Here is a 27,696-nt window from a genome sequence, read left to right on the forward strand (position 1 = left end):
TCAACAACAAGTGGGACACAATCATGAAGTGGAACGACATTTATTGGATATTTCAAACTTTTTTAACAAATCAAAAACTGAAAAATTGGGCGTGCAAAATTATTCAGCCCCTTTACTTTCAGTGCAGCAAACTCTCTCCAGAAATTCAGTGAGGATCTCTGAATGTTCCAATGTTGACCTAAATGACTAATGATGATAAATACAATCCACCTGTGTGTAATCAAGTCTCTGTATAAATGCACCTGCACTGTGATAGTCTCAGAGGTCCGTTAAAAGCGCAGAGAGCATCATGAAGAACAAGGAACACACCAGGCAGGTCCGAGATACTGTTGTGAAGAAGTTTAAAGCCGGATTTGGATACAAAAAGATTTCCCAAGCTTTAAACATCCCAAGGAGCACTGTGCAAGCGATAATATTGAAATGGAAGGAGTATCAGACCACTGCAAATCTACCAAGACCTGGCCGTCCCTCTAAACTTTCAGCTCATACAAGGAGAAGACTGATCAGAGATGCAGCCAAGAGGCCCATGATCACTCTGGATGAACTGCAGAGATCTACAGCTGAGGTGGGAGAGTCTGTCCATAGGACAACAATCAGTCGTATATTGCAAAAATCTGGCCTTTATGGAAGAGTGGCAAGAAGAAAGCCATTTCTTAAAGATATCCATAAAAAGTGTCGTTTAAAGTTTGCCACAAGCCACCTGGGAGACACACCAAACATGTGGAAGAAGGTGCTCTGGTCAGATGAAACCAAAATTGAACTTTTTGGCAACAATGCAAAACGTTATGTTTGGCGTAAAAGCAACACAGCTCATAACCCTGAACACACCATCCCCACTGTTAAACAGTGGTGGCAGCATCATGGTTTGGGCCTGCTTTTCTTCAGCAGGGACAGGGAAGATGGTTAAAATTGATGGGAAGATGGATGGAGCCAAATACAGGACCATTCTGGAAGAAAACCTGATGGAGTCTGCAAAAGACCTGAGACTGGGACAGGGATTTGTCTTCCAACAAGACAATGATCCAAAACATAAAGCAAAATCTACAATGGAATGGTTCAAAAATAAACATATCCAGGTGTTAGAATGGCCAAGTCAAAGTCCAGACCTGAATCCAATCGAGAATCTGTGGAAAGAACTGAAAACTGCTGTTCACAAATGCTCTCCATCCAACCTCACTGAGCTCGAGCTGTTTTGCAAGGAGGAATGGGAAAACAATTCAGTCTCTCGATGTGCAAAACTGATAGAGACATACCCCAAGCGACTTACAGCTGTAATCGCAGCAAAAGGTGGCGCTACAAAGTATTAACTTAAGGGGGCTGAATAATTTTGCACGCCCAATTTTTCAGTTTTTGATTTGTTAAAAAAGTTTGAAATATCCAATAAATGTCGTTCCACTTCATGATTGTGTCCCACTTGTTGTTGATTCTTCACAAAAAAATACAGTTTTATATCTTTATGTTTGAAGCCTGAAATGTGGCAAAAGGTCGCAAAGTTCAAGGGGGCCGAATACTTTCGCAAGGCACTGTACTTACTAGACACATTTTAGGTTTAATTAGGCCACGTTCCAATCCTTATGACTAGCTCTCCCTCCGTGTCTCCTTTCCCAAACAACCACTGGTATTATGAACAGACCATACCATACAGGAAATACTATAACCATAGCCTACATAATGGAAACACACTTTGCCCTCTCACTCACCTGTAAGTGATGATGAAGGGAAGGAGGAAAGAGTATTGAGACATAGCCTCGAGTGTAAGTTTGCTGTGTGCGACTCTGATTTCCTTCCGCTGTTGTCCTCCCAGGAAGTGAAAGAGGACCCCACCAGGCCCAACGAGGACCCCACCAGGTCCAAAGAGACCATGTCCACATGGAAGGCCGGTTGGGTGAAAAAGGCCTCAGGCAGGTTCCTGGCCAGCTATAAGGACCGCTACATCCAGGTGGAGAGGACAGAGCTTGTGGTGTACGAGAATGAGGTACGCTACATTTCTATAAACTATTAAAGGCCCAGTGCAGTCAAAAACTAGATGTCCCTGTGTTTAAGATATATTTACACACTATGAGGTTGGAATAATACTGTGAAATTATGATAATTACTGTTTGAAAAGACCGCCTGAAATGTCAGCCTGTTTAGGTGGGATGGAGTCTTGGTCTGTCTGGTGACATCACCAGGTGGTAAATGAGTTAATAGACCAATAAGGAGGAGAGTTCCAAACCTCACTGCCAATAACAGCAATTTTTCAGTTTTCCCCTCCTCACTCAGAACACTCCCAGACAGTCCTAGAAAAAATATTGAAAGGCAATTAGAAAAATAGTATTAGAATTGGAATTTCAGTTAACTTGCTGACTTGACTGAATTGAAATAGAATTGACCCCAACTCTGCAGGACACAAGTGAAAATGACACTTTAGAGCAATAATATTAAACAGAAAGCTACATTTGCTGAAATGAATGGTGTGATGTTACTACATTCATTATGATATCCTGTATCAATGCATTTTATGCATGTCTGTCAGATGATATCCTGTATCAATGCACGTCTGTCAGATGATATACTGTATCAATGCATTGTATGCATGTCTGTCAGATGATATCCTGTATCAATGCATTTTATGCATGTCTGTCAGATGATATCCTGTATCAATGCATTTTATGCATGTCTGTCAGATGATATCCTGTATCAATGCATTTTATGCATGTCTGTCAGATGATATCCTGTATCAATGCACGTCTGTCAGATGATATCCTATATCAATGCATTTTATGCATGTCTGTCAGATGATATCCTGTATCAATGCACGTCTGTCAGATGATATCCTGTATCAATGCATTTTATGCATGTCTGTCAGATGATATCCTGTATCAATGCATTTTATGCATGTCTGTCAGATGATATCCTGTATCAATGCATGTCTGTCAGATCATATCCTGTATCAATGCATTGTATGCATGTCTGTCAGATGATGTACTGTTCTCTTTCACTTTTAATAACTATTTCCATAAACACTCAGTAGTGATTTCCACCTGGCAGATTTATAGACATTAAACACACACACATTCTTCTGGAATAGAACGTCAGTTAATTAAAGGTGCAATTTGCCCTTTAGAGTAAACAACGTTCTGCCTCTTTGGTGCAGGACCTTGCAACCTACTTGGAGAAAGTGGACCTGGAAAACTACGATAAGTGTCAGGAGTTGAGGAGCGCCTTCGGGAAGAAGAATAGACTGGTGTTGATACGAGCGGCCAGATCAGGGAATAAGGTGAGCACTATTTCACAACCTTGTAAGCGAGCAGAGAGACATGTCTCTGAATCTCTGAATCAAAAGGTCTGTCTGTTTGCTTGACAAACCTGGGTTTCAAATATTATTTGTTTTCTTTCAAAAACATTAAGAGTTTGATTGAAAACCAAAGCTGGTTTTCGATCAAACTCTTAACGTTTTTGAAAGAAAACAAATAATATTTGAAACCCAGGATTGCCAGATGAGCGGGAATTGCACTTTTGGGAATGTTCCATTGTTTCCATTGTACCAGGAAAGCTCAATCAAGCACAGCTAAAACCCAGGTCTACTCCCAGAGGTTCATTTATGTCAGGAGCATTACTGTAAATGAAACAGCCATATGTAATGTTGGCCTGTGATGAGAAAACCATAGAATGAGAAATTGATCAAACGGACAAAGCTCCTCATACATGTGCAATGCATCAATTATTCAAACATTCCAAATGTCAATTTGAATGGAAATGTCTGTTCTACTGACTCACATTCTATGGTTGAAACTCAGAAGACAGATGCTGTCACATAGTGATGTCATCATCAGCAAGGCTTGTCTTGAGCTATTTCTTAACGGACATAAAGGAGAGTGATCTGGGAAAATGAGCTGAGTTGGACTGTCAGTCGTCCAGACAAAGTGTTTTTCAACCTCCAGTCTGTAAACAGGCGCTGGCCCATGGAAGACTGCTGACCGGTCAGTCAGATAGTCAGCTCGCAGAGATTTAGTCAATTCTCAAGTGATTGTTTTAATTCAAGAGGTCAAGTTGACCTCTGAAAAGTGGGAGTGGAGGTCAAATAGAAAAAAAATCAGTAGGTGTTCCAGGTCAGAGTTGGTCCAAAGCTTGCTGCTCCATGGTATGAAAGAAACTGACAAACTGGTCTGGACTAAAGTGTCATATAACTAAGACCCTTCATTCAATATCTTAGTTAGTCTCCAGCTTGTCTTCAGTGTGTATAAAGCTTTGTGCTCATTCACTCAACTAAACTTTAGACACTAAACTGTAGATTCTGAAATGTTAAAGTTTAAAACGTCTGAACAATTTTCTCGCTTGGAAAGGTGACAAGCTCTTACCCTTGAAGTCAGCAGGTTTGGTCTTTCTCTTTCTGAGACTGCAGATATGTGTGGCACCACTGCTCAGTGATCATCAAAGCGGCCAGAGAGTGTAATTATGGGCTTTCAAGGCCTTGAGGCTTCACAGAGGTGGATGCAGTATGCTAACAGGCCGGCCATAGAAGAGGTTGTCTGTCTGTCTGTCTGTCTGTCTGCCTGCTTGCCTGCCTGCCTGCCTGCCTACTAATCTGTGTGTGTGTCTGCCTGCCTGTTTGTCTGTGTGTGCCTGTCTGTCTGTGGCGTAAATAACCCATAGAGGCAGCGGTAAAGAACCATTTACTATCAATCTGTCAACCTTCTGGTTTCAAGGCAAACATGCTAAACAGCAGGGTTCAGGTCAATTCCATTTAAATTCAGGAAGTAAACGGAAAATCCTACTTCATTCCAATTGTCCACAATACAAAAGTAATGAGACTAAATTGAAATGGAATTGACCCCAACCTTGTGCTTACTACAGTCAAAATCCATGAGCGATGACAGGGGTGTATTGCTAAACCAGACCGGGTTGGTATGTAGGCCTCAACTCTTCATCACCACAGGAAATGGATCAGATCCAGCATCTGTTATGGGTTAAAGCCCCAGTCCCTCCTATGGTTTAAAGCCCCAGTCCCTCCTATGGGTTAAAGCCCCAGTCCCTCCTATGGGTTAAAGCCCCAGTCCCTCCTATGGGTTAAAGCCCCAGTCCCTCCTATGGGTTAAAGCCCCAGTCCCTCCTCTGGGTTAAAGCCCCAGTCCCTCCTATGGGTTAAAGCCCCAGTCCCTCCTCTGGGTTAAAGCCCCAGTCCCTCCTATGGGTTAAAGCCCCAGTCCCTCCTATGGGTTAAAGCCCCAGTCCCTCCTCTGTGTTAAAGCCCCAGTCCCTCCTCTGTGTTAAAGCCCCAGTCCCTCCTCTGGGTTAAAGCCCCAGTCCCTCCTATGGGTTAAAGCCCCAGTCCCTCCTCTGTGTTAAAGCCCCAGTCCCTCCTATGGGTTAAAGCCCCAGTCCCTCCTCTGTGTTAAAGCCCCAGTCCCTCCTATGGGTTAAAGCCCCAGTCCATCCTATGGGTTAAAGCCCCAGTCCCTCCTATGGGTTAAAGCCCCAGTCCCTCCTATGGGTTAAAGCCCCAGTCCCTCCTATGGGTTAAAGCCCCAGTCCCTCCTATGGGTTAAAGCCCCAGTCCCTCCTCTGTGTTAAAGCCCCAGTCCCTCCTCTGGGTTAAAGCCCCAGTCCCTCCTATGGGTTAAAGCCCCAGTCCTATGGGTTAAAGCCCCGGTCCCTCCGATGGGTTAAAGCCCCAGTCCCTCCTATGGGTTAAAGCCCCAGTCCCTCCTATGGGTTAAAGCCCCAGTCCCTCCTATGGGTTAAAGCCCCAGTCCCTCCTATGGGTTAAAGCCCCAGTCCCTCCTCTGGGTTAAATTTCCAGGACTTCCTATAAGTTAAAGCTATAGTCCTTCCTATGGGTTAAAGCCCCAGTCCCTCTTATGGGTTAAAGCCCCAGTCCCTCCTATGGGTTAAAGCCCAGTCCCTCCTATGGGTTAAAGCCCCAGTCCCTCCTCTGGGTTAAATCTCCAGGACTTCCTATAAGTTAAAGCTATAGTCCTTCCTATGGGTTAAAGCCCCAGTCCCTCCTATGGGTTAAAGCCACAGTCCCTCCTATAGGTTAAAGCCCAGTCCCTCCTATGGGTTAAAGCCCCTGTCCCTCCTATAGGTTAAAGCCCCAGTCCCTCCTGTGGGTTAAAGCCCCAGTCCTTCCTATGGGTTAAAGCCCCAGTCCTTCCTATGGGTTAAAGCCCCAGTCCCTCCTATGGGTTAAAGCCCCAGTCCCTCCTATGGGTTAAAGCCCCAGTCCCTCCTCTGGGTTAAAGCCCCAGTCCCTCCTATGGGTTAAAGCCCCAGTCCTTCCTATAGGTTAAAGCCCCAGTCCCTCCTATAGGTTAAAGCCCCAGTCCCTCCTATGGGTTAAATCCCCAGTCACTCCTATAGGTTAAAGCCCCAGTCCCTCCTATGGGTTAAAGCCCCTGTCCCTCCTCTGGGTTAAAGCCCCAGTCCCAGCTATCGGGGTAAAGCTCCTGTCCCTCCTATGGGTTAAAGCCCCAGTCCCTCCTATGGGTTAAAGCCCAGTCCCTCCTATGGGTTAAAGCCCCAGTCCTTCCTATGGGTTAAGGCCCCAGTCCCTCCTATGGGTTAAATCCCCAGTCCCTCCTATGGGTTAAAGCCCCAGTCCTTCCTATGGGTTAAAGTCCCCCTATGGGTTCCCTCCTATGGGTTAAAGCCCCAGTCCCTCCTATGGGTTAAAGCCCCAGTCCCTCCTATGGGTTAAAGCCCCAGTCCCTCCTATGGGTTAAAGCCCCAGTCCCTCCTATGGGTTAAAGTCCCAGTCCCTCCTATGGGTTAAAGCCCCAGTCCCTCCTATGGGTTAAAGCCCCAGTCCCTCCTATAGGTTAAAGCCCCAGTCCCTCCTATGGGTTAAAGCCCCTGTCCCTCCTCTGGGTTAAAGCCCCAGTCCCAGCTATCGGGGTAAAGCTCCTGTCCCTCCTATGGGTTAAAGCCCCAGTCCCTCCTATGGGTTAAAGCCCCAGTCCCTCCTATGGGTTAAAGCCCCAGTCCTTCCTATGGGTTAAAGCCCCAGTCCCTCCTATGGGTTAAATCTCCAGTCCCTCCTATGGGTTAAAGCCCCAGTCCTTCCTATGGGTTAAAGCCCCAGTCCCTCCTATGGGTTAAAGCCCCAGTCCCTCCTATAGGTTAAAGCCCCAGTCCCTCCTATGGGTTAAAGCCCCAGTCCCTCCTATGGGTTAAAGCCCCAGTCCCTCCTATGGGTTAAAGTCCCAGTCCCTCCTATGGGTTAAAGCCCCAGTCCCTCCTATGGGTTAAAGCCCCAGTCCCTCCTATAGGTTAAAGCCCCAGTCCTTCCAATGGGTTAAAGCCCCAGTCCCAGCTACCGGGGTAAAGCTCCTTTCCCTCCTCTGGGTTAAAGCCCCAGTCCCTCCAATGGGTTAAAGCCCCAGTCCTTCCTATACTATAAAGCCCCAGTCCCTCCTCTGGGTTAAAGCCCCAGTCCCTCTTATGGGTTAAAGCCCCAGTCACAGCTATCGGGGTAAAGCTCCTGTCCCTCCTATAGGTTAAAGCCCCAGTCCCTCCTATAGGTTAAAGCCCCAGTCCCTCCTCTGGGTTAAAGCCCCAGTCCCTCCTATGGGTTAAAGCCCCAGTCCCTCCTCTGGGTTAAAGCCCCAGTCCCTCCTACGGGTTAAAGCCCCAGTCCCTCCTATAGGTTAAAGCCCAAGTCCTTCCTATAGGTTAAAGCCCCAGTCCCTCCTATGGGTTAAAGCCCCTGTCCCTCCTCTGGGTTAAAGCCCCAGTCCCAGCTATCGGGGTAAAGCTCCTGTCCCTCCTATGGGTTAAAGCCCCAGTCCCTCCTATAGGTTAAAGCCCCAGTCCCTCCTATAGGTTAAAGCCCCAGTCCCTCCTATGGGTTAAAGCCCCAGTCGCTCCTATAGGTTAAAGCCCCAGTCCCTCATATAGGTTAAAGCCCCAGTCCCTCCTATAGGTTAAAGCCCCAGTCCCTCCTATGGGTTAAAGCCCCAGTCCTTCCTATGGGTTAAAGCCCCAGTCCCTCCTATGGGTTAAATCTCCAGTCCCTCCTATGGGTTAAAGCCCCAGTCCTTCCTATGGGTTAAAGCCCCAGTCCCTCCTATGGGTTAAAGCCCCAGTCCCTCCTATGGGTTAAAGCCCCTGTCCCTCCTCTGGGTTAAAGCCCCAGTCCCAGCTATCGGGGTAAAGCTCCTGTCCCTCCTATGGGTTAAAGCCCCAGTCCCTCCTATGGGTTAAAGCCCAGTCCCTCCTATGGGTTAAAGCCCCAGTCCTTCCTATGGGTTAAAGCCCCAGTCCCTCCTATGGGTTAAATCTCCAGTCCCTCCTATGGGTTAAAGCCCCAGTCCTTCCTATGGGTTAAAGCCCCAGTCCCTCCTATGGGTTAAAGCCCCAGTCCCTCCTATGGGTTAAAGCCCCAGTCCCTCCTATGGGTTAAAGCCCCAGTCCCTCCTATGGGTTAAAGCCCCAGTCCCTCTTATGGGTTAAAGCCCCAGTCACAGCTATCGGGGTAAAGCTCCTGTCCCTCCTATAGGTTAAAGCCCCAGTCCCTCCTATAGGTTAAAGCCCCAGTCCCTCCTCTGGGTTAAAGCCCCAGTCCCTCCTATGGGTTAAAGCCCCAGTCCCTCCTATGGGTTAAAGCCCCAGTCCCTCCTATGGGTTAAAGCCCCAGTCCCTCCTATGGGTTAAAGCCCCAGTCCCTCCTATGGGTTAAAGTCCCAGTCCCTCCTATGGGTTAAAGCCCCAGTCCCTCCTATGGGTTAAAGCCCCAGTCCCTCCTATAGGTTAAAGCCCCAGTCCCTCCAATGGGTTAAAGCCCCAGTCCCAGCTATCAGGGTAAAGCTCCTGTCCCTCCTATGGGTTAAAGCCCCAGTCCCTCCAATGGGTTAAAGCCCCAGTCCTTCCTATACTTTAAAGCCCCAGTCCCTCCTCTGGGTTAAAGCCCCAGTCCCTCTTATGGGTTAAAGCCCCAGTCACAGCTATCGGGGTAAAGCTCCTGTCCCTCCTATAGGTTAATGGATGCCCCAGTCCCTCCTATAGGTTAAAGCCCCAGTCCCTCCTCTGGGTTAAAGGAGTCCCTCCTATGGGTTAAAGAGTCCCTCCTCTGGGATAAAGCCCCAGTCCCTCCTACGGGTTAAAGCCCCAGTCCCTCCTATGGTTAAAGCCCAAGTCCTTCCTATAGGTTAAAGCCCCAGTCCCTCCTATGGGTTAAAGCCCCTGTCCCTCCTCTGGGTTAAAGCCCCAGTCCCAGCTATCGTGGTAAAGCTCCTGTCCCTCCTATGGGTTAAAGGAGTCCCTCCTATAGGTTAAAGCCCCAGTCCCTCCTATAGGTTAAGGGAATGGATGGACTGGTTAAAGCCCCAGTCGCTCCTATAGGTTAAAGCCCCAGTCCCTCCTATAGGTTAAAGCCCCAGTCCCTCCTATAGGTTAAAGCCCCAGTCCCTCCTATGGGTTAAAGCCCCAGTCCCTCCTCTGGGTTAAAGCCCCAGTCCCAGCTATCGGGGTAAAGCCCCAGTCCCAGCTATCGGGGTAAAGCCCCAGTCCCTCCTATAGGTTAAAGCCCCAGTCCTTCCTATAGGTTAAAGCCCCAGTCCCTCCTATAGGTTAAAGCCCCAGTCCCTCCTATAGGTTAAAGCCCCAGTCCTTCCTATGGGTTAAAGCCCCAGTCCTTCCTATGGGTTAAAGCCCCAGTCCCTCCTATGGGTTAAAGCCCCAGCCCCTCCTATGGGTTAAAGCCCCAGTCCCTCCTACAGGTTACACATTAACACACATGCACACACACACACACACACAGTTCTGGGTCACTCTTCATCATAACCCCTGAATTTGAGAAGTTGGAGATTTCAGATGGTTAGGGAATGGATGGACTGATACAGGAGGGAATGGATGGACTGATACAGGAGGGCATGGATGGACTGATACAGGAGGGCATGGATGGACTGATACAAGAGGGAATGGATGGACTGATACAGGAGGGAATGGATGGACTGATACAGGAGGGAATGGATGGACTGATACAGGAGGGAATGGATGGACTGATACAGGAGGGAATGGATGGACTGATACAGGAGGGAATGGATGGACTGATACAGGAGGGCATGGATGGACTGATACAGGAGGGAATGGATGGACTGATACAGAGGGAATGGATGGACTGATACAAGAGGGAATGGATGGACTGATACAGGAGGGAATGGATGGACTGATACAGGAGGGAATGGATGGACTGATACAGGAGGGAATGGATGGACTGATACAGGAGGGAATGGATGGACTGATACAGGAGGGAATGGATGGACTGATACAGGAGGGAATGGATGGACTGATACAGGAGGGAATGGATGGACTGATACAGGGAGGGAATGGATGGACTGATACAGGAGGGAATGGATGGACTGATACAGGAGGGAATGGATGGACTGATACAAGAGGGAATGGATGGACTGATACAGGAGGGAATGGATGGACTGATACAGGAGGGAATGGATGGACTGATACTGATACAAGAGGGAATGGATGGACTGATACAAGAGGGAATGGATGGACTGATACAAGAGGGAATGGATGGACTGATACAAGAGGGAATGGATGGACTGATACAGAGGGAATGGATGGACTGATACAGGAGGGAATGGATGGACTGATACAGGAGGGAATGGATGGACTGATACAGGAGGGAATGGATGGACTGATACAGGAGGGAATGGATGGACTGATACAGGAGGGAATGGATGGACTGATACAGGAGGGAATGGATGGACTGATACAGGAGGGAATGGATGGACTGATACAGGAGGGAATGGATGGACTGATACAGGAGGGAATGGATGGACTGATACAGGAGGGAATGGATGGACTGATACAGGAGGGAATGGATGGACTGATACAAGAGGGAATGGATGGACTGATACAGGAGGGAATGGATGGAGAGAGGGAATGGATGGACTGATACAGGAGGGAATGGATGGACTGATACAAGAGGGAATGGATGGACTGATACAAGAGGGAATGGATGGACTGATACAGGAGGGAATGGATGGACTGATACAGGAGGGAATGGATGGACTGATACAGGAGGGAATGGATGGACTGATACAAGAGGGAATGGATGGACTGATACAAGAGGGAATGGATGGACTGATACAGAGGGAATGGATGGACTGATACAGAGGGAGGGAATGGATGGACTGATACAGAGGGAATGGATGGACTGATACAAGAGGGAATGGATGGACATGGATACAGGAGGGAATGGATGGACTGATACAGGAGGGAATGGATGGACTGATACAGGAGGGAATGGATGGACTGATACAGGAGGGAATGGATGGACTGATACAGGAGGGAATGGATGGACTGATACAGGAGGGAATGGATGGACTGATACAGGAGGGAATGGATGGACTGATACAGGAGGGAATGGATGGACTGATACAGGAGGGAATGGATGGACTGATACAAGAGGGAATGGATGGACTGATACAGAGGGAATGGATGGACTGATACAGGAGGGAATGGATGGACTGATACAGAGGGAATGGATGGACTGATACAGGAGGGAATGGATGGACTGATACAAGAGGGAATGGATGGACTGATACAGGAGGGATACAAGGGAATGGACTGATACAGGAGGGAATGGATGGACTGATACAGGAGGGAATGGATGGACTGATACAGGAGGGAATGGATGGACTGATACAAGAGGGAATGGATGGACTGATACAAGAGGGAATGGATGGACTGATACAGGAGGGAATGGATGGACTGATACAGGAGGGAATGGATGGACTGATACAGGAGGGAATGGATGGACTGATACAAGAGGGAATGGATGGACTGATACAGGAGGGAATGGATGGACTGATACAGGAGGGAATGGATGGACTGATACAAGAGGGAATGGATGGACTGATACAAGAGGGAATGGATGGACTGATACAAGAGGGAATGGATGGACTGATACAGGAGGGAATGGATGGACTGATACAAGAGGGAATGGATGGACTGATACAAGAGGGAATGGATGGACTGATACAGGAGGGAATGGATGGACTGATACAGGAGGGAATGGATGGAGGAGGGAATGGATGGACTGATACAGGAGGGAATGGATGGACTGATACAAGAGGGAATGGATGGACTGATACAGGAGGGAATGGATGGACTGATACAGGAGGGAATGGATGGACTGATACAAGAGGGAATGGATGGACTGATACAAGAGGGAATGGATGGACTGATACAAGAGGGAATGGATGGACTGATACAGGAGGGAATGGATGGACTGATACAGGAGGGAATGGATGGACTGATATAAGAGGGAATGGATGGACTGATACAGGAGGGAATGGATGGACTGATACAAGAGGGAATGGATGGACTGATACAAGAGGGAATGGATGGACTGATACAAGAGGGAATGGATGGACTGATACAGGAGGGAATGGATGGACTGATACAGGAGGGAATGGATGGACTGATACAGAGGGAATGGATGGACTGATACAAGAGGGAATGGATGGACTGATACACTGATACAAGAGGGAATGGATGGACTGATACAGGAGGGAATGGATGGACTGATACAGGAGGGAATGGATGGACTGATACAGGAGGGAATGGATGGACTGATACAGGAGGGAATGGATGGACTGATACAAGAGGGAATGGATGGACTGATACAAGAGGGAATGGATGGACTGATACAGGAGGGAATGGATGGACTGATACAGGAGGGAATGGATGGACTGATACAGGAGGGAATGGATGGACTGATACAGGAGGGCCTATTTCATATTGAAAGCATTTAGGACTGTATGAATGTGTGCAAGGTGAAGCTGAGGTCCCCTTGGCCCAGATCAAGGACAGTGGAAAAAGTCTCAAGAAATGTGGAAGATTCCAAAGTGGTGAAATAGAATGTATTACTAACAAATGAGGAGACTGGAGAGTTGGCCAACGCCACAACTTGAGCAGATGTCAGAGGAAGGGGGGTCTGTGTGTGTGTGTGTGTGTGTGTGTGTGTGTGTGTGTGTGTGTGTGTGTGTGTGTGTGTGTGTGTGTGTGTGTGTGTGTGTGTGTGTGTGTGTGTGTGTGTGTGTGTGTGTGTGTGTGTGTGTGTGTGTGTGTGTGTGTGTGTGTGTGTGCGTGCGTGCGTGCGTGCGTGCGTGTGTGTGTGTGTCACTTTTTCCCCTGTCCTAAATACAGTGACCAGGCAGGAGAGGAGTGTGAGTCAGACTGCTTAGCCCACAGCTTTATTTTAATGCAGCAGCCCTCAACAGCTTGGAAAGACTTTTGGAGTTGAACTATATGCTGGCCTGTACACTTCCATTAAACACTGAACACGTCAGGTTCTCTGTGGTTCTGACTCTGGAACTGGACTTTAAACTGGGTTTTGACACACTTCCTAGAGTCAGGAGGCTATGTTGGTTTGTATGTAGTATGAATATATCTGACATGCACTCAAAAATGTCAGCAGGGTGCAAATAAACATAATAAACTTGATAAAATAGAGAAAGTCCCACACTGCACCAGACAATAGAGAACGTCTACATGTAATTCTGCTGGGGTTGGTTTTGGAGGCGAGATAGACTTTGTTAAGCATCACTACACGGGTCTCACATATACTGGGCCCTAGACACCGGATGCCACACCTCCTTCATGAACACCAAGCACACCACTTCAACAATAGGCTGTATAAATAACGTTTTTACAAAAACAAACAAAGAGGAACAAAAGTAAACATTTGTGAACTTTCATTATGTCGCTGGAAGATTTAGTCAGTGGGGAACCCTGAAGATAATGAAACTAAGCGTTAATAATGTTTGCTGTGGTTCGACGCATTTGTTGTTATGGTACGAAATATTTGTCCCACCCCCCCCCCCCCCCCACACACACACACACACACACACACATACATACACACACCCACACTGTCCCGGGAGACACTTTAGTATTTGTGCATTTCTTAAATCAACATATTCCAGGATGCAACCTACTTATTGTTTTTGTGCACTCTAGTTTCCTGTTTGGTTTTGGTTTCTTTAGGGAGGAGGTTTTTATCAGGGAGAATTGTGTGAAGTAAGCAGTTGGTTGTGCTGGCCCTAGCACTCTCAAGACAAACCAAAGGACTTTCCACGCATTTGGTTTGCCAACTTTTATTTCGGCCTCTGTCTGGTCGCCGGGTCACCTGAAACAGCAGAGAGCTCAATGCTGAGCGGATGGAACCAGACCTGGGTTCAAATTCTATTTGAAATACTTTCAAATACTTTATATGTGCTTGGTTCCATTGCCATAGACGTTTCTTTGTTAGTGTTTGTGGACTTTGGAGTCTGTATTACAGGGGTGTCTGTTGTGAATGTTAAATAGGTTTCTACTTTCTACGGGCCAAAAGCTGACTGTTGTGAAGAACAAACCCTTCCCACCTGGCACTCTGCACCAGGCCGACTCAAACGCTCAAATTATTTTAAATATTTCAAATAGTAGTTGAACCCAGATCTCGATGGAACAACAGTCAGCTTTTGGCCCGTAGAAAGTAGAAACCTATTTAACATTCACAACAGACACCCCTGTAATACAGACTCCAAAGTCCACAAACACTAACAAAGAAACGTCTATGTAAAACATTTGTCATAATTTCTGCTCAAAGCTGTGGATATTTGCATGTTCTGTGATGCATTGCATTTACACAGCTGTTTTATGGCGCTTTAAAAGCTATTTGTAGTCTAGCTTCTAAAGATACAGTATTGTAGTTTTGAGTTGGCGCTGTTGTCGTTCAGTGTGAATGGACAGAGAGGGTTTGACCAGGATGTTAAGAGCTACTTGGATGCCCCTGCACTCCCTCCCTGGTAACCCTGTTTAGCTCTCTGGCTTGGCCTCAGTAGAAGGTATGTCAAAAGGAACAAAGATGGTCTTCAGACTAGTTCAGCCAGTGCATGTCCCAGAACTGCCACCGAGACAGAGCTTTTAGTTTCTCGCTCTAATCTGTTGTACTCAGTGCTCTGAATATAATAGAATGTATGTCCTTTCTGTCCTATTCTTACATATTTGATTATTTTCTATTCTATTCTCCACCCTGGGCCTATAGTGTCTTAACTCCACATTTTTGTACAGTGGTTTATTAGATTCAGCCCTTTCTGGTACTAAATCTCAATTCTACTCTCCATCCTGGCCCTAGTTTTGAACAGTGGTTTTGTAGATTCAGACCTTTCTGATCCTTAATCTAAATTCTATTCTCCATCCTGGCCCTAGTTTTGAACAGTGGTTTTGTAGATTCAGACTTTCTGATCCTTAATCTAAATTCTATTCTCCATCCTGGCCCTAGTTTTGAACAGTGGTTTTGTAGATTCAGAACTTTCTGATCCTTAATCTAAATTCTATTCTCCATCCTGGCCCTAGTTTTGAACAGTGGTTTTGTAGATTCAGAACTTTCTGATCCTTAATCTAAATTCTATTCTCCATCCTGGCCCTAGTTTTGAACAGTGGTTTTGTAGATTCAGAACTTTCTGATCCTTAATCTAAATTCTATTTAATTAAAAAAAAAAAAATTATTTCACCTTTATTTAACCAGGTAGGCAAGTTGAGAACAAGTTCTCATTTACAATTGCGACCTGGCCAAGATAAAGCAAAGCAGTTCGACACATACAACAACACAGAGTTGCACATGGAGTAAAACAAACAGGCAGTCAATAATACAATATAAACAAGTCTATATACGATGTGAGCAAATGAGGTGAGATAAGGGAGGTAAAGGCAAAAAAGGCCATGGTGGCAAAGTAAATACAATATAGCAAGTAAAACACTGGAATGGTAGATTTGCAATGGAAGAATGTGCAAAGTAGAAATAAAAATAATGGGGTGCAAAGGAGCAAAATAAATTAATAAATTAAATACAGTAGGGAAAGAGGTAGTTGTTTGGGCTAAATTATAGGTGGGCTATGTACAGGTGCAGTAATCTGTGAGCTGCTCTGACAGTTGATGCTTAAAGCTAGTGAGGGAGATAAGTGTTTCCAGTTTCAGAGATTTTTGTAGTTCGTTCCAGTCATTGGCAGCAGAGAACTGGAAGGAGAGGCGGCCAAAGAAAGAATTGGTTTTGGGGTGACTAGAGAGATATACCTGCTGGAGCATGTGCTACAGGTAGGAGATGCTATGGTGACCAGCGAGCTGAGATAAGGGGGGACTTTACCTAGCAGGGTCTTGTAGATGACATGGAGCCAGTGGGTTTGGTGACGAGTATGAAGCGAGGGCCAGCCAACGAGAGCGTACAGGTTGCAATGGTGGGTAGTATATGGGGCTTTGGTGACAAAACGGATTGCACTGTTATAGACTGCATCCAATTTGTTGAGTAGGGTATTGGAGGCCATTTTGTAAATGACATCGCCAAAGTCGAGGATTGGTAGGATGGTCAGTTTTACAAGGGTATGTTTGGCAGCATGAGTGAAGGATGCTTTGTTGCGAAATAGGAAGCCAATTCTAGATTTTACTTTGGATTGGAGATGTTTGATATGGGTCTGGAAGGAGAGTTTACAGTCTAACCAGACACTTAAGTATTTGTAGTTGTCCACGTATTCTATGTCAGAGCCGTCCAGAGTAGTGATGTTGGACAGGCGGGTAGGTGCAGGCAGGGATCGGTTGAAGAGCATGCATTTAGTTTTACTTGTATTTAAGAGCAATTGGAGGCCACGGAAGGAGAGTTGTATGGCATTGAAGCTTGCCTGGAGGGTTGTTAACACAGTGTCCAAAGAAGGGCTAGAAGTATACAGAATGGTGTCGTCTGCGTAGAGGTGGATCAGAGACTCACCAGCAGCAAGAGCGACCTCATTGATGTATACAGAGAAGAGAGTCTGTCCAAGAATTGAACCCTGTGGCACCCCCATAGAGACTGCCAGAGGTCCGGACAGCAGACCCTCCGATTTGACACACTGAACTCTATCAGAGAAGTAGTTGGTGAACCAGGCGAGGCAATCAGTTGAGAAACCAAGGCTGTCGAGTCTGCTAATGAGGATGTGGTGATTGACAGAGTCGAAAGCCTTGGCCAGATCAATGAATACGGCTGCACAGTTATGTTTCTTATCTATTCTCCATCCTGGCCCTAGTTTTGAACAGTGGTTTTGTCAATCTGTTTTTTTCCTCTTTCCTGGTTTTGACATTTATTTGACAGCAGGAATTCTCTGTTGAAAATGTTTGATAGGAATTCTGTAGTATTGGATTATGTAGTTCTCCAGATCTCCAGCGCTATTCTAAGGTTGGCACTCAGCAATGTATTCATAATTCCCTGTTTCTAATTATTACGTCAGTGGTGGAATCCAAGTTGTTTAGGCGGAGAACTAAATGGCACAATTAACATACATTCTTTGGCGTTGGCTGTTTGATTACAGCACCTTGGTTAGTGACAGTGTTGTCTTTTCATTCTAGGTTTAATAGTAATTAAGGAATGATTGACAGCTCTCCAGGTTCTGTGCCTTTGTTCTAATGTTCTAAGCTCTGTGTTCTCCTGGTTCCCAGGTCCATGATGTCAAGTTCCAGGCTCAGAACCCGGAGGAGAAGGAGGCTTGGATTAAGGCCTTTAGTGACGGCATCAACAGAGCAAAGAATAAGATATTTGACGAGGTGAAGTGTTTTCCTTATTGCTGAAAAGCATGTTTCGTAACCAGTGTGGTATAAGCATAGCCTGGTCCCAGATCGGTTTGTGTTGTCTTGCCAACTCCTATGGTCATTCCAAACATGATCTAGGACCAGGCTAGTATAAGCACTATCTTTATTACAATCCCAGGAACAGGACAACATGTTTGGACCCCTAGAAACCAGTGGTGTTCGACACTCGTGTTCCAGTGCTCCAATATCAAACCATTCCTTTTTTTTGTCCCAGGTGAAGGTAGATGAGACCAGTCAGTTGGAGCACGCAACACGCACAAGGCCGAAAGGAAACCGTAACAGAAGACCACCGACCAGGATACACATGAAAGAGGTGTGTGTGTGTGTGTGTGTGTGTGTGTGTGTGTGTGTGTGTGTGTGTGTGTGTGTGTGTGTGTGTGTGTGTGTGTGTGTGTGTGTGTGTGTGTGTGTGTGTGTGTGTGTGTGTGTGTGTGTGTGTGTGTGTGTGTGTGTGTGTTTTATCTGCAACATTGTGCTTAGTGCTAGTGTGTGATGCTGCTAAATGCATCATGTTGTACTATGTGTTTATAGAATTCATTGGAATAAGATGTCTGTTAAACCCCGCCCCTCATCTTCCAGGTTGCCAACGTCTCATCAGACGGCATTCTCCGGCATGACCTGGACGTGGTGGATGCCAGCATCCCCAACGGGACACACCAGATCACCACAGACACCACTGAGACTCACAAAAAGTCTGTGAAGCCCCCCATGCCCCCCACGTCCAAACCCAGCGAGGCCCCAGAGGAGTGTCAGACCACCCAGAGCCCTGACGAAGGTCTGCCATCTGAAACGGAGCCCAGTCCCCAGAAGGTCCTGAAGCCCCCCATGCCGCCCTCCAAAGAGGCCAAGACGGCTGCTGCTTCTGCAGGGGACCAACTCCCTGATGAGACGAGCACTGACAGAAGCCCAGAGAAAAAGGTTGCATTTTTAAAACATTATAGTACATATTCTGTTTCACATGCATATGCGTATCAGTGGAGGCTGCTGAGGGGAGGACGGCTCATAATAATGGCTATATTTGATACCATTCCACTCATTCCACTCCAGAGCCCGTCCTCCCCAATTAAGGTGCCATCAACCTCCTGTGGTACGCATGTACAAACGCATCCACACACAAGTCTGTGGTGAACACACGCACACGCACACACAAACATTGTTATTCATTTGTCCAGGTCCTGAAGCCTCCTATGCCGCCCTCCAAAGAGGCCAAGCCCACAGTGTCTGCCGAGGACCAACCACCTGGGGAGACCAGCCCTGAGAAAAAGGTGCATATCATTTGTTGTTTTACCCTCTTCTTTCCATGTATTATACAATGTGTTGTAACAACCATATGAAAGATGTTAAGTAAATACCATTTGATTTGATTCCAAGGTCCTGAAGACGCCCATGCCACCCTCCAAAGAGGCCAAGCCCACTGCTCCAGCCGGAGACCAACCCCCCAGGAACACCAGCCCCGAGGGCAGCCCAGAGCAGGGCTTCGAGTCAGCACCACCGCCCACCCCTCCCGGCAAACCAATTGGTGGCTCCACAGACAACCTGGCCGAGGCCTCCCAATCCAGCCAGGAACACAGGCCGCCCACCCCACCATCCAAAGACAAGAAGCCCACTCAGACAGCCGTGCAGGAGAGTACAGAGGAGGCTAGTGGGATAAGGAATAAAGGTGAAGAGGATGAAGTAGAGGAGAAGGAGGAAGAGGGTTCTGAAACCATTGCATCTGACGTTCAACAAATCAGTATCCTTGAGGGGGCTGAGGATGAGGAGGAGTCTCCTTCCTCTCTGCTTACAACACCCATGACCCCCCTAGAGGTCAAAGTTGAACCCTCTGTGACTGACCACCCAGAGGTCACCAGCACCATAGAAGAAGAGACGCAGAAAGTTGCCAAGCCCATGGCTCAAGAACAAGAGTCTGCCCCTAGTGGTGGAGTGGATATATCCCCCAATGAAGAACCTCAGACAATGAAGTCTTCCCAACTCACAGTAACGCCGTCAGTTCAGACACCGGAGCCAATGAAAAAGAGCCCTGGCCCTCCCGGACCTCCCACAAAGAAGAAGCCTGTCGTCCTCCCTCCTCCCAAAGCAGTGGTGGTGGCTCAAGACGTCCACCTAATCGAGCCTAAGAACCAAGCGACAGACAAAACCAAGAACATCATCATCACCACCACACCAGGAGAGAAACTCAACTCTATCACTTCACCAACACCAGCCGTGGTGACCACAACCAGTCCAACTGAAGAAACAGAGGACCTGAAAGTTCCTGTGGTCGTTGAGACTAAGTCTGAGTTCCCAGTCGTAGTTCTCTCTCTGAGTGACCCTGAGCCAGACCGCTCCTGCTCCAGCCCCGTGTCCTGCCACCTCTCCCCGGAAAAGAAGAGTGAGCGTGAAGAGGAAAAGTCAGTCGACAGCGGCCAACACTCTGACATCGATGTCGATGAAGAATGGTCAGAGAGCAGGGACACTTTGGCAGCCTCCACCGCTGCCCTAATGGGCAGCCAAGCTGGCCTGGACGCGCTGATGGATGAGAGTCCAGACGGAGACACGGAGACCCCTGGCAGCTTGGGACTCAGCACTGTGGAGGACTGCCCTTCTACGACCCAGACCCCCCAGGACAATCACTCTGGCCTACACTCCACCTTCCTCCAGGTGAGGGTCAGTCAGGCCTCCCATTGTCCCCCCATCCCCTTCAAACCCTTAGCCAAGCTCATGTCCACCTCTTTGGGGGATCTCCTCTCTGAGGCCTCATTGGGTGAAAACATGAAACTGCCAATCACAGACGTGGCCGTGACAAAGGCCACCGTGGGTCCTCAAAACTTAACAGATCTTGAAAATGAAGTGGCCCTGGAGCTGGAAAATACAGAGGAGCTCCTGGGGAGCGTCGTCCCCAAAGGGAGCACCGAGGTTGGGCAGAACCCGGCCCTAGCGGGGGGCAATAGCCTGGAGGACAGGTCGCCGGAGGAGCTGCTAGCCAGAGCCATGGAGAAGCTGAGGAAAGCAGACCAGTTCCTCAGGCAGGCCAAGTGTATAAAAGACTCAAAACATTCTGAGAATACTGCCAAGAGAAACAGCTGGTGATTGTTAAATATGAAGGAGAAGTAGGGAAAATGTATTGATTAAGGGTGATGGAAAGTAGTAGCTTGGAAGGACGACAGGTGTTTTCTTATTCTGGCTGATTATGCAGCATATTTATGCAAGTGTTCTGCTGAGATTTAGCGAAGTGCAATTTTTTCAACTTTCACTTTTCTCCTGCAAATGGAGGTTGATTGTACTTTTTGTACTTAAAAATTTATTTTTACATTCCACATTGATCATCATCACTTTCCCAAGGATATTTACTTGAATATTTACAACCCCCGATCAAACTTTTTAATGATACGTTTAAGGATGTTTCAAAATGACGTAAGTCTTAGGGGATGTCGGAAGAGCCTGCAACTTTTTGTAATCCACGTTTTGAATGGATACAGATTGGTTTCCTCTGTAATCCTTACCAATCAAACCATGATGACATTTGAAGTAATCGTGTTCATGTAGTTGTAGTAATCATGTATGAGTAGGGTTGTGTTTATGTAGTTGTAGTAATCATGTATGAGGTGGGTTGTGTTTATGTAGTTGTAGTAATCATGTATGAGTAGGGTTGTGTTTATGTAGTCCTGTGTGGGTCCTGTGTCATGTAAGAGTATGGCGCTTAACGTTTAGCGTCGTGGGTTGTAGTGGGACCACCCATATGTAAAAGTAGTTTGCCGACTTGTAAGTCGCTTTGGACAAAAGCGTCTGCTAAATGGGATATATTATTATTATTATATATATTATTATGAGGTGGGTTGTGTTTATATAGTTCATGAAAATATAATTTTCTTGAGAAGTTATTTGTCTTGAATAACTACTTCCAAGTGTTAAAAGAATATTCAGGGCTTTTATAAAATGTCTGAGACAAGCTCTGCCAGTCCAAATCTCAATGGCAGGATGTACATCAAATTTGACAACACACCTATTTTACAAGCCTCCCTTCTGACCGCTAAGGGCCCCATTTATTCAACATTTGCACTTTACATCAGGTATCAATATTGCACAGTAAGTTTACCATAGGGAATTGGACATAAATGGTTAAATAAAAAGGTAAGAATAAAGGTTCAGAAAGTGAATCATTTATCAAGTATAAATTAAGACAGTTCGCTGTTGAAGCTTTGGTGTTTCATCCATTAAAAACAGGTGCAAACTTTTCACCAGTTCCAAATGCATAGCAAATGTGACCTTAACTCTGTTCTGGCAAATACCTATCAGGCTAGGTTTATATACCATTTCACAAAAGGTTTCAGACTGCACATTGCAAAACAGGAACTACACTCTTAGAAAGAAATCTAGAACCTAAAAGGGTTCTTTGGCTGTCCCAATAAGAGAACCCTTTGAAGAACCATTTTAGGTTCCAGAAAGAACCCTTTTGATTCCAGGTAGAACCCTATTGGGGTCCATGTAGAACCCTTTCCCAGAAGAACCCAAAGAGTTCTACCTGGAACAAAAAAAGAGTTATCCTATGGGACAGCCAAAGAAGCCTTTTGGAACCCTTTTTTCTAAGAGTGTAGGTGGTATGATGACTGAGCTACTGTAAAAGTGAGTACAGAACTTATGATGCCTACTCTCACCTAGCCCCAATAATGTTGTGTTGTATCTACTCTCACCTAGCCCCAGTAGCCCCAGTAATGTTAGCCCCAGTAATGTTATGTTGTCATAGCCCCAGTAATGTTGTGTTGTATCTACTCTCACCTAGCCCCAGTAATGTTGTGTTGTATCTACTCTCACCTAGCCCCAGTAATGTTGTAATGTTGTATCTACTCACCTAGCCCCAGTAATGTTGTGTTGTATCTACCCTCACCTAGCCCCAGTAATGTTGTGTTGTATCTACCCTCACCTAGCCCCAGTAATGTTAGCCCCAGTAATGTTGTGTTGTATCTACTCTCACCTAGCCCCAGTGTTGTATCTACTCTCACCTAGCCCCAGTAATGTTGTGTTGTATCTACCCTCACCTAGCCCCAGTAATGTTGTGTTGTATCTATCACACCTAGCCCCAGTAATGTTGTGTTGTACTCACCTAGCCCCCTCACCTAGCCCCTAGTAATGTTGTGTTGTATCTACTCTCACCTAGCCCCAGTAATGTTGTGTTGTATCTACTCTCACCTAGCCCCAGTAATGTTGTGTTGTATCTACCCTCACCTAGCCCCAGTAATGTTGTGTTGTATCTACTCTCACCTAGCCCCAGTAATGTTGTGTTGTATCTACCCTCACCTAGCCCCAGTAATGTTGTGTTGTATCTACTCTCCTAGCCCCAGTAATGTTGTGTTGTATCTACTCTCACCTAGCCCCAGTAATGTTGTGTTGTATCTACCCTCACCTAGCCCCAGTAATGTTGTGTTGTATCTCTCACCTAGCCCCCCAGTAATGTTGTGTTGTATCTACCCTCACCTAGCCCCAGTAATGTTGTGTTGTATCTACTCTCACCTAGCCCCAGTAATGTTATGTTGTATCCTCACCTAGCCCCAGTAATGTTGTGTTGTTCACCTAGCCCCAGTAATGTTGTGTTGTATCTACTCTCACCTAGCCCCTAATGTTGTGTTGCCCCAGTAATGTTGTGTTGTATCTACCCTCACCTAGCCCCAGTATCTACCCTCACCTAGCCCCAGTAATGTTGTGTAGCCCCAGTAATGTATCTACCCTCACCTAGCCCCAGTAATGTTGTGTTGTATCTACTCTCACCTAGCCCCAGTAATGTTGTGTTGTATCTCTCACCTAGCCCCAGTAATGTTGTGTTGTATCTACTCTCACCTAGCCCCAGTAATGTTGTGTTGTATCTACCCTCACCTAGCCCCAGTAATGTTGTGTTGTATCCTAGCCCCAGTAATGTTGTGTTGTATCTACTCTCACCTAGCCCCAGTAATGTTGTGTTGTATCTACTCTCACCTAGCCCCAGTAATGTTGTGTTGTATCTACCCTCACCTAGCCCCAGTAATGTTGTGTTGTATCCCTCACCTAGTAATAATGTTGTGTTGTATCTACTCTCACCTAGCCCCAGTAATGTTGTGTTGTATCTACTCTCACCTAGCCCCAGTAATGTTGTGTTGTATCTACTCTCACCTAGCCCCAGTAATGTTGTGTTGTATCTACTCTCACCTAGCCCCAGTAATGTTGTGTTGTATCTACCCTCACCTAGCCCCAGTAATGTTATGTTGTATCTACTCTCACCTAGCCCCAGTAATGTTGTGTTGTATCTACTCTCACCTAGCCCCAGTAATGTTGTGTTGTATCTACCCTCACCTAGCCCCAGTAATGTTGTGTTGTATCTACCTCACCTACCTAGCCCCAGTAATGTTGTGTTGTATCTACTCTCACCTAGCCCCAGTAATGTTGTGTTGTATCTACTCTCACCTAGCCCCAGTAATGTTGTGTGTTGTATCTACTCTACCTAGCCCCTATCTCTCACCTAGCCCCAGTAATGTAATGTTGTGTCTGCCCCAGTAATGTTGTGTTGTATCTACTCTCACCTAGCCCCAGTAATGTTGTGTTGTATCTACTCTCACCTAGCCCCAGTAATGTTGTGTTGTATCTCTCTCACCTAGCCCCAGTAATGTAATGTTGTGTTGTATCTACTCTCACCTAGCCCCAGTAATGTTGTGTTGTATCTACCCTCACCTAGCCCCTAAGCCCCAGTAATGTTGTGTTGTATCTACCCTCACCTAGCCCCAGTAATGTTGTGTTGTATCTACTCTCACCTAGCCCCAGTAATGTTGTGTTGTATCTACCTCACCCTCACCTAGCCCCAGTAATGTTGTGTTGTATCTAGCCCCAGTAATGTTGTGTTGTATCTACTCACCTAGCCCCAGTAATGTTGTGTTGTATCTACTCTCACCTAGCCCCAGTAATGTTGTGTTGTATCTACCCTCACCTAGCCCCAGTAATGTTGTGTTGTATCTCTCACCTAGCCCCAGTAATGTTGTGTTGTACCTAGCCCCAGTAATGTTGTGTTGTATCTACCCTCACCTAGCCCCAGTAATGTTGTGTTGTATCTACTCTCACCTAGCCCCAGTAATGTTGTGTTGTATCTACTCACCTAGCCCCAGTAATGTTGTGTTGTATCCTCACCTAGCCCCAGTAATGTTGTGTTGTATCTACTCTCACCTAGCCCCAGTAATGTTGTGTTGTATCCTCACCTAGCCCCAGTAATGTTGTGTTGTATCTACTCTCACCTAGCCCCAGTAATGTTGTGTTGTATCTACCCTCACCTAGCCCCAGTAATGTTGTGTTGTATCTACTCTCACCTAGCCCCAGTAATGTTGTGTTGTAGCCCCAGTAATGTTGTGTTGTATCTCTCACCTAGCCCCAGTAATGTTGTGTTGTATCTACTCTCACCTAGCCCCAGTAATGTTGTGTTGTATCTACCCTCACCTAGCCCCAGTAATGTTGTGTTGTATCTACCCTCACCTAGCCCCAGTAATGTTGTGTTGTATCTACTCTCACCTAGCCCCAGTAATGTTGTGTTGTATCTACTCTCACCTAGCCCCAGTAATGTTGTGTTGTATCTACTCTCACCTAGCCCCAGTAATGTTGTGTTGTATCTACTCTCACCTAGCCCCAGTAATGTTGTGTTGTATCTACTCTCACCTAGCCCCAGTAATGTTGTGTTGTATCTACTCTCACCTAGCCCCAGTAATGTTGTGTTGTATCTACTCTCACCTAGCCCCAGTAATGTTGTGTTGTATCTACCCTCACCTAGCCCCAGTAATGTTGTGTTGTCACCTAGCCCCAGTAATGTTAATGTTGTGTTGTATCTACTCTCACCTAGCCCCAGTAATGTTGTGTTGTATCTACTAGCCTCATCCTAGCCCCAGTAATGTTGTGTTGTATCTACTCTCACCTAGCCCCAGTAATGTTGTGTTGTATCTACTCTCACCTAGCCCCAGTAATGTTGTGTTGTATCTACTCTCACCTAGCCCCTGTGCTCTTGAAAGCAGCCCCGTTCACTTGGCTTATAAATAGGGCACACAGGAACTAGCCACTTCCTGACTGATCTCCTCTCTTCTTTAGATCTCTCTTTAGGCAGAGACCAGATCATTTGTATCACACTGAAATGCAGTCCTAGGTGTTGCTATGTGCTAAAACAGACTAAGACTTAGAAGCTAAGTGGTATTGAAGGACCGTGAAATTAGACCGTTAGTGGCATCCATTTTGTTTTAAAGGGGCTTTTAAGGCTAGGAAATCTTGTTTTGTCAAGTATTTTCTTATTTTATCTTAGCATTAGGTTTAACCTTGGTCTGCTTCATAGATTTGAGGGTATTGGGTATTGAGCAATTGAAACAAAAGGATCTGATCCATTTTGATGTGAACTGAAATGTGGTTCCTACCTAACATTTGTCCTTTACAAACGCACAGCAAGGATGATAATGCCTTGTCCAACACTTTAGGAAGTAAAACATGTAAACATGATTAGTTTTATATTTTTAAAGTTTAAAGTTGTACTATTAGGTCTAACGGTAGATACTATGTTAATTCATCTATTGTTATTTTGAATATCAAATTGCACATAACACATTTTCTTATGAACTACTTAATATTTAAGTTATTAATCTTGTCACACACTCCTTGTGGTTGGTTGGTCTGTCATTGTAGAAAAACAATAGATTTATCCCCTCAAACTGGCTTATAGCTGTAGCTGAGTTGCAAATGTATGTTGAGCTTTGTAATATTGTGATGTAATATATGTCATTGTACAAATGCTCTTACTAATAATTGGACTGATAAGGTTTATACGCCCGTAGACATTTTGACACGGTTTAACATGTGGCTTCATAAAGCATGTCTGAATAAATGTTGCTTTGTGTATGAAATATCTTCCGGCAGATTTGTTTGATGTCGTACAACTAATTCATTTACATTCATCATGTCCATGTTTATTTTCTTATTTCACCTTTATTTAACTTTATAAAACATGTAATCCAAACAACACTACTGTATTTAGGATCAAGCACTGGAGTTATAGCAACTAGTGCCAACTATATTTGTCTGCATAATTCTCTTTACAGTTCCAAAAGCCTACTTCCTCTTTCTGAAGTAGATAAATCGAACAACAGTTTCACTACAGTTCAGAAGTAAAACAGGAATCAAAATTGTATCGCATTTGTCTCTCTAATCTCAGGCATGAACCCACGTACTCCAGAGTAGTTTTTCAATTTGCTGTCAGTTCCCCATCTGCTCACTGCTGTGGCAGTCATTTACAGTCTTATCAGTCAGTAGTGCATCTCACAGGTCGACCTCCTATAATGAACATGTTTCTCCTCATTGACAGCCCTGCTGCCTATCTCAGATCCACAGGGAATAAGAGATGAGCATCAGCTGCCCTCAGACCGATTGTTAAAGGATAACCAGGATGAGTAAGACAGAGCTGACCTCTATACAAACAGCACACAGCGCAACAGAGAGAGCAAGAAGTAAAGGGACGTGTTTCATGGCTTGAATGGCAAAACATTACTTCATTATGTGGTTGAGAGATCTGGGAATATATACAGTTTACTGCATGTTGTTCGGGTGGGGGAGTTTCTCCACACAGCTATTATAGACATTTATCATGGGACTTCTAGTTTGCACAGCCTTGTATTTCAAATGTAATGCTCGCTAGTTCATATCTGTATACAGCTGTCCACTGACAGAACGTAAAACAACCAGCTTGAACTCATGAAAGGGATGAAGGCTCTCTGGCTGAAACTGAAACCTTACCTCTGGACTAGAGAGAATACTGACTGGGCTTGTGGTTTAGTTCCAGAGGAGGAGAGTGATGTGACTCACAGTGTGTGTGTGTGTGTGTGTGTGTGTGTGTGTGTGTGTGTGTGTGTGTGTGTGTGTGTGTGTGTGTGTGTGTGTGTGTGTGTGTGTGTGTGTGTGTGTGTGTGTGTGTGTGTGTCCTGATGGGAGGGGAGATAAACTCTTCAGGCCATATTTTGCTCACCTACATAATGTGTGATGATGTCATTTCATGATGTGTGCAGCAAATGTCTGATGTAAAGTTGGTTGTTTACTGTGTGAGTGTAAACAGGATGTCTGGTGTAAAGTCGGGGTGTTTAC

At 46.0% G+C, this 27,696-nt stretch overlaps 1 protein-coding gene across 2 annotated transcripts in view; it reads left to right on the forward strand.

The window, feature by feature from the left end:
- Positions 1-22,274, forward strand: part of plekho2 (pleckstrin homology domain containing, family O member 2) — a 32,692-nt gene extending 10,418 nt beyond the window's left edge. Inside the window, exons 2-9 of one of the 2 annotated variants that reach the window (XR_010457964.1) lie at positions 1,805-1,975; positions 3,137-3,259; positions 17,449-17,553; positions 17,813-17,911; positions 18,178-18,516; positions 18,771-18,863; positions 18,970-21,182; positions 21,409-22,274. Coding sequence is in view for 1 of the 2 variants with exons in the window: in XM_064989252.1 (XP_064845324.1) it covers positions 1,805-1,975; positions 3,137-3,259; positions 17,449-17,553; positions 17,813-17,911; positions 18,178-18,516; positions 18,771-18,863; positions 18,970-20,667 (2,628 nt within the window). In the remaining variant the exon portion in view is untranslated. Of the gene's footprint in view, positions 1-1,804; positions 1,976-3,136; positions 3,260-17,448; positions 17,554-17,812; positions 17,912-18,177; positions 18,517-18,770; positions 18,864-18,969; positions 21,254-21,408 lie in introns of those variants that run through there. The other variant, XM_064989252.1, reaches the window with a different exon arrangement.
- Positions 22,275-27,696: the final 5,422 nt, after the last annotated feature.

The sequence above is a fragment of the Oncorhynchus masou genome, chromosome 2, assembly GCF_036934945.1.
Source record: "Oncorhynchus masou masou isolate Uvic2021 chromosome 2, UVic_Omas_1.1, whole genome shotgun sequence".
Taxonomy (NCBI): domain Eukaryota; kingdom Metazoa; phylum Chordata; class Actinopteri; order Salmoniformes; family Salmonidae; genus Oncorhynchus; species Oncorhynchus masou.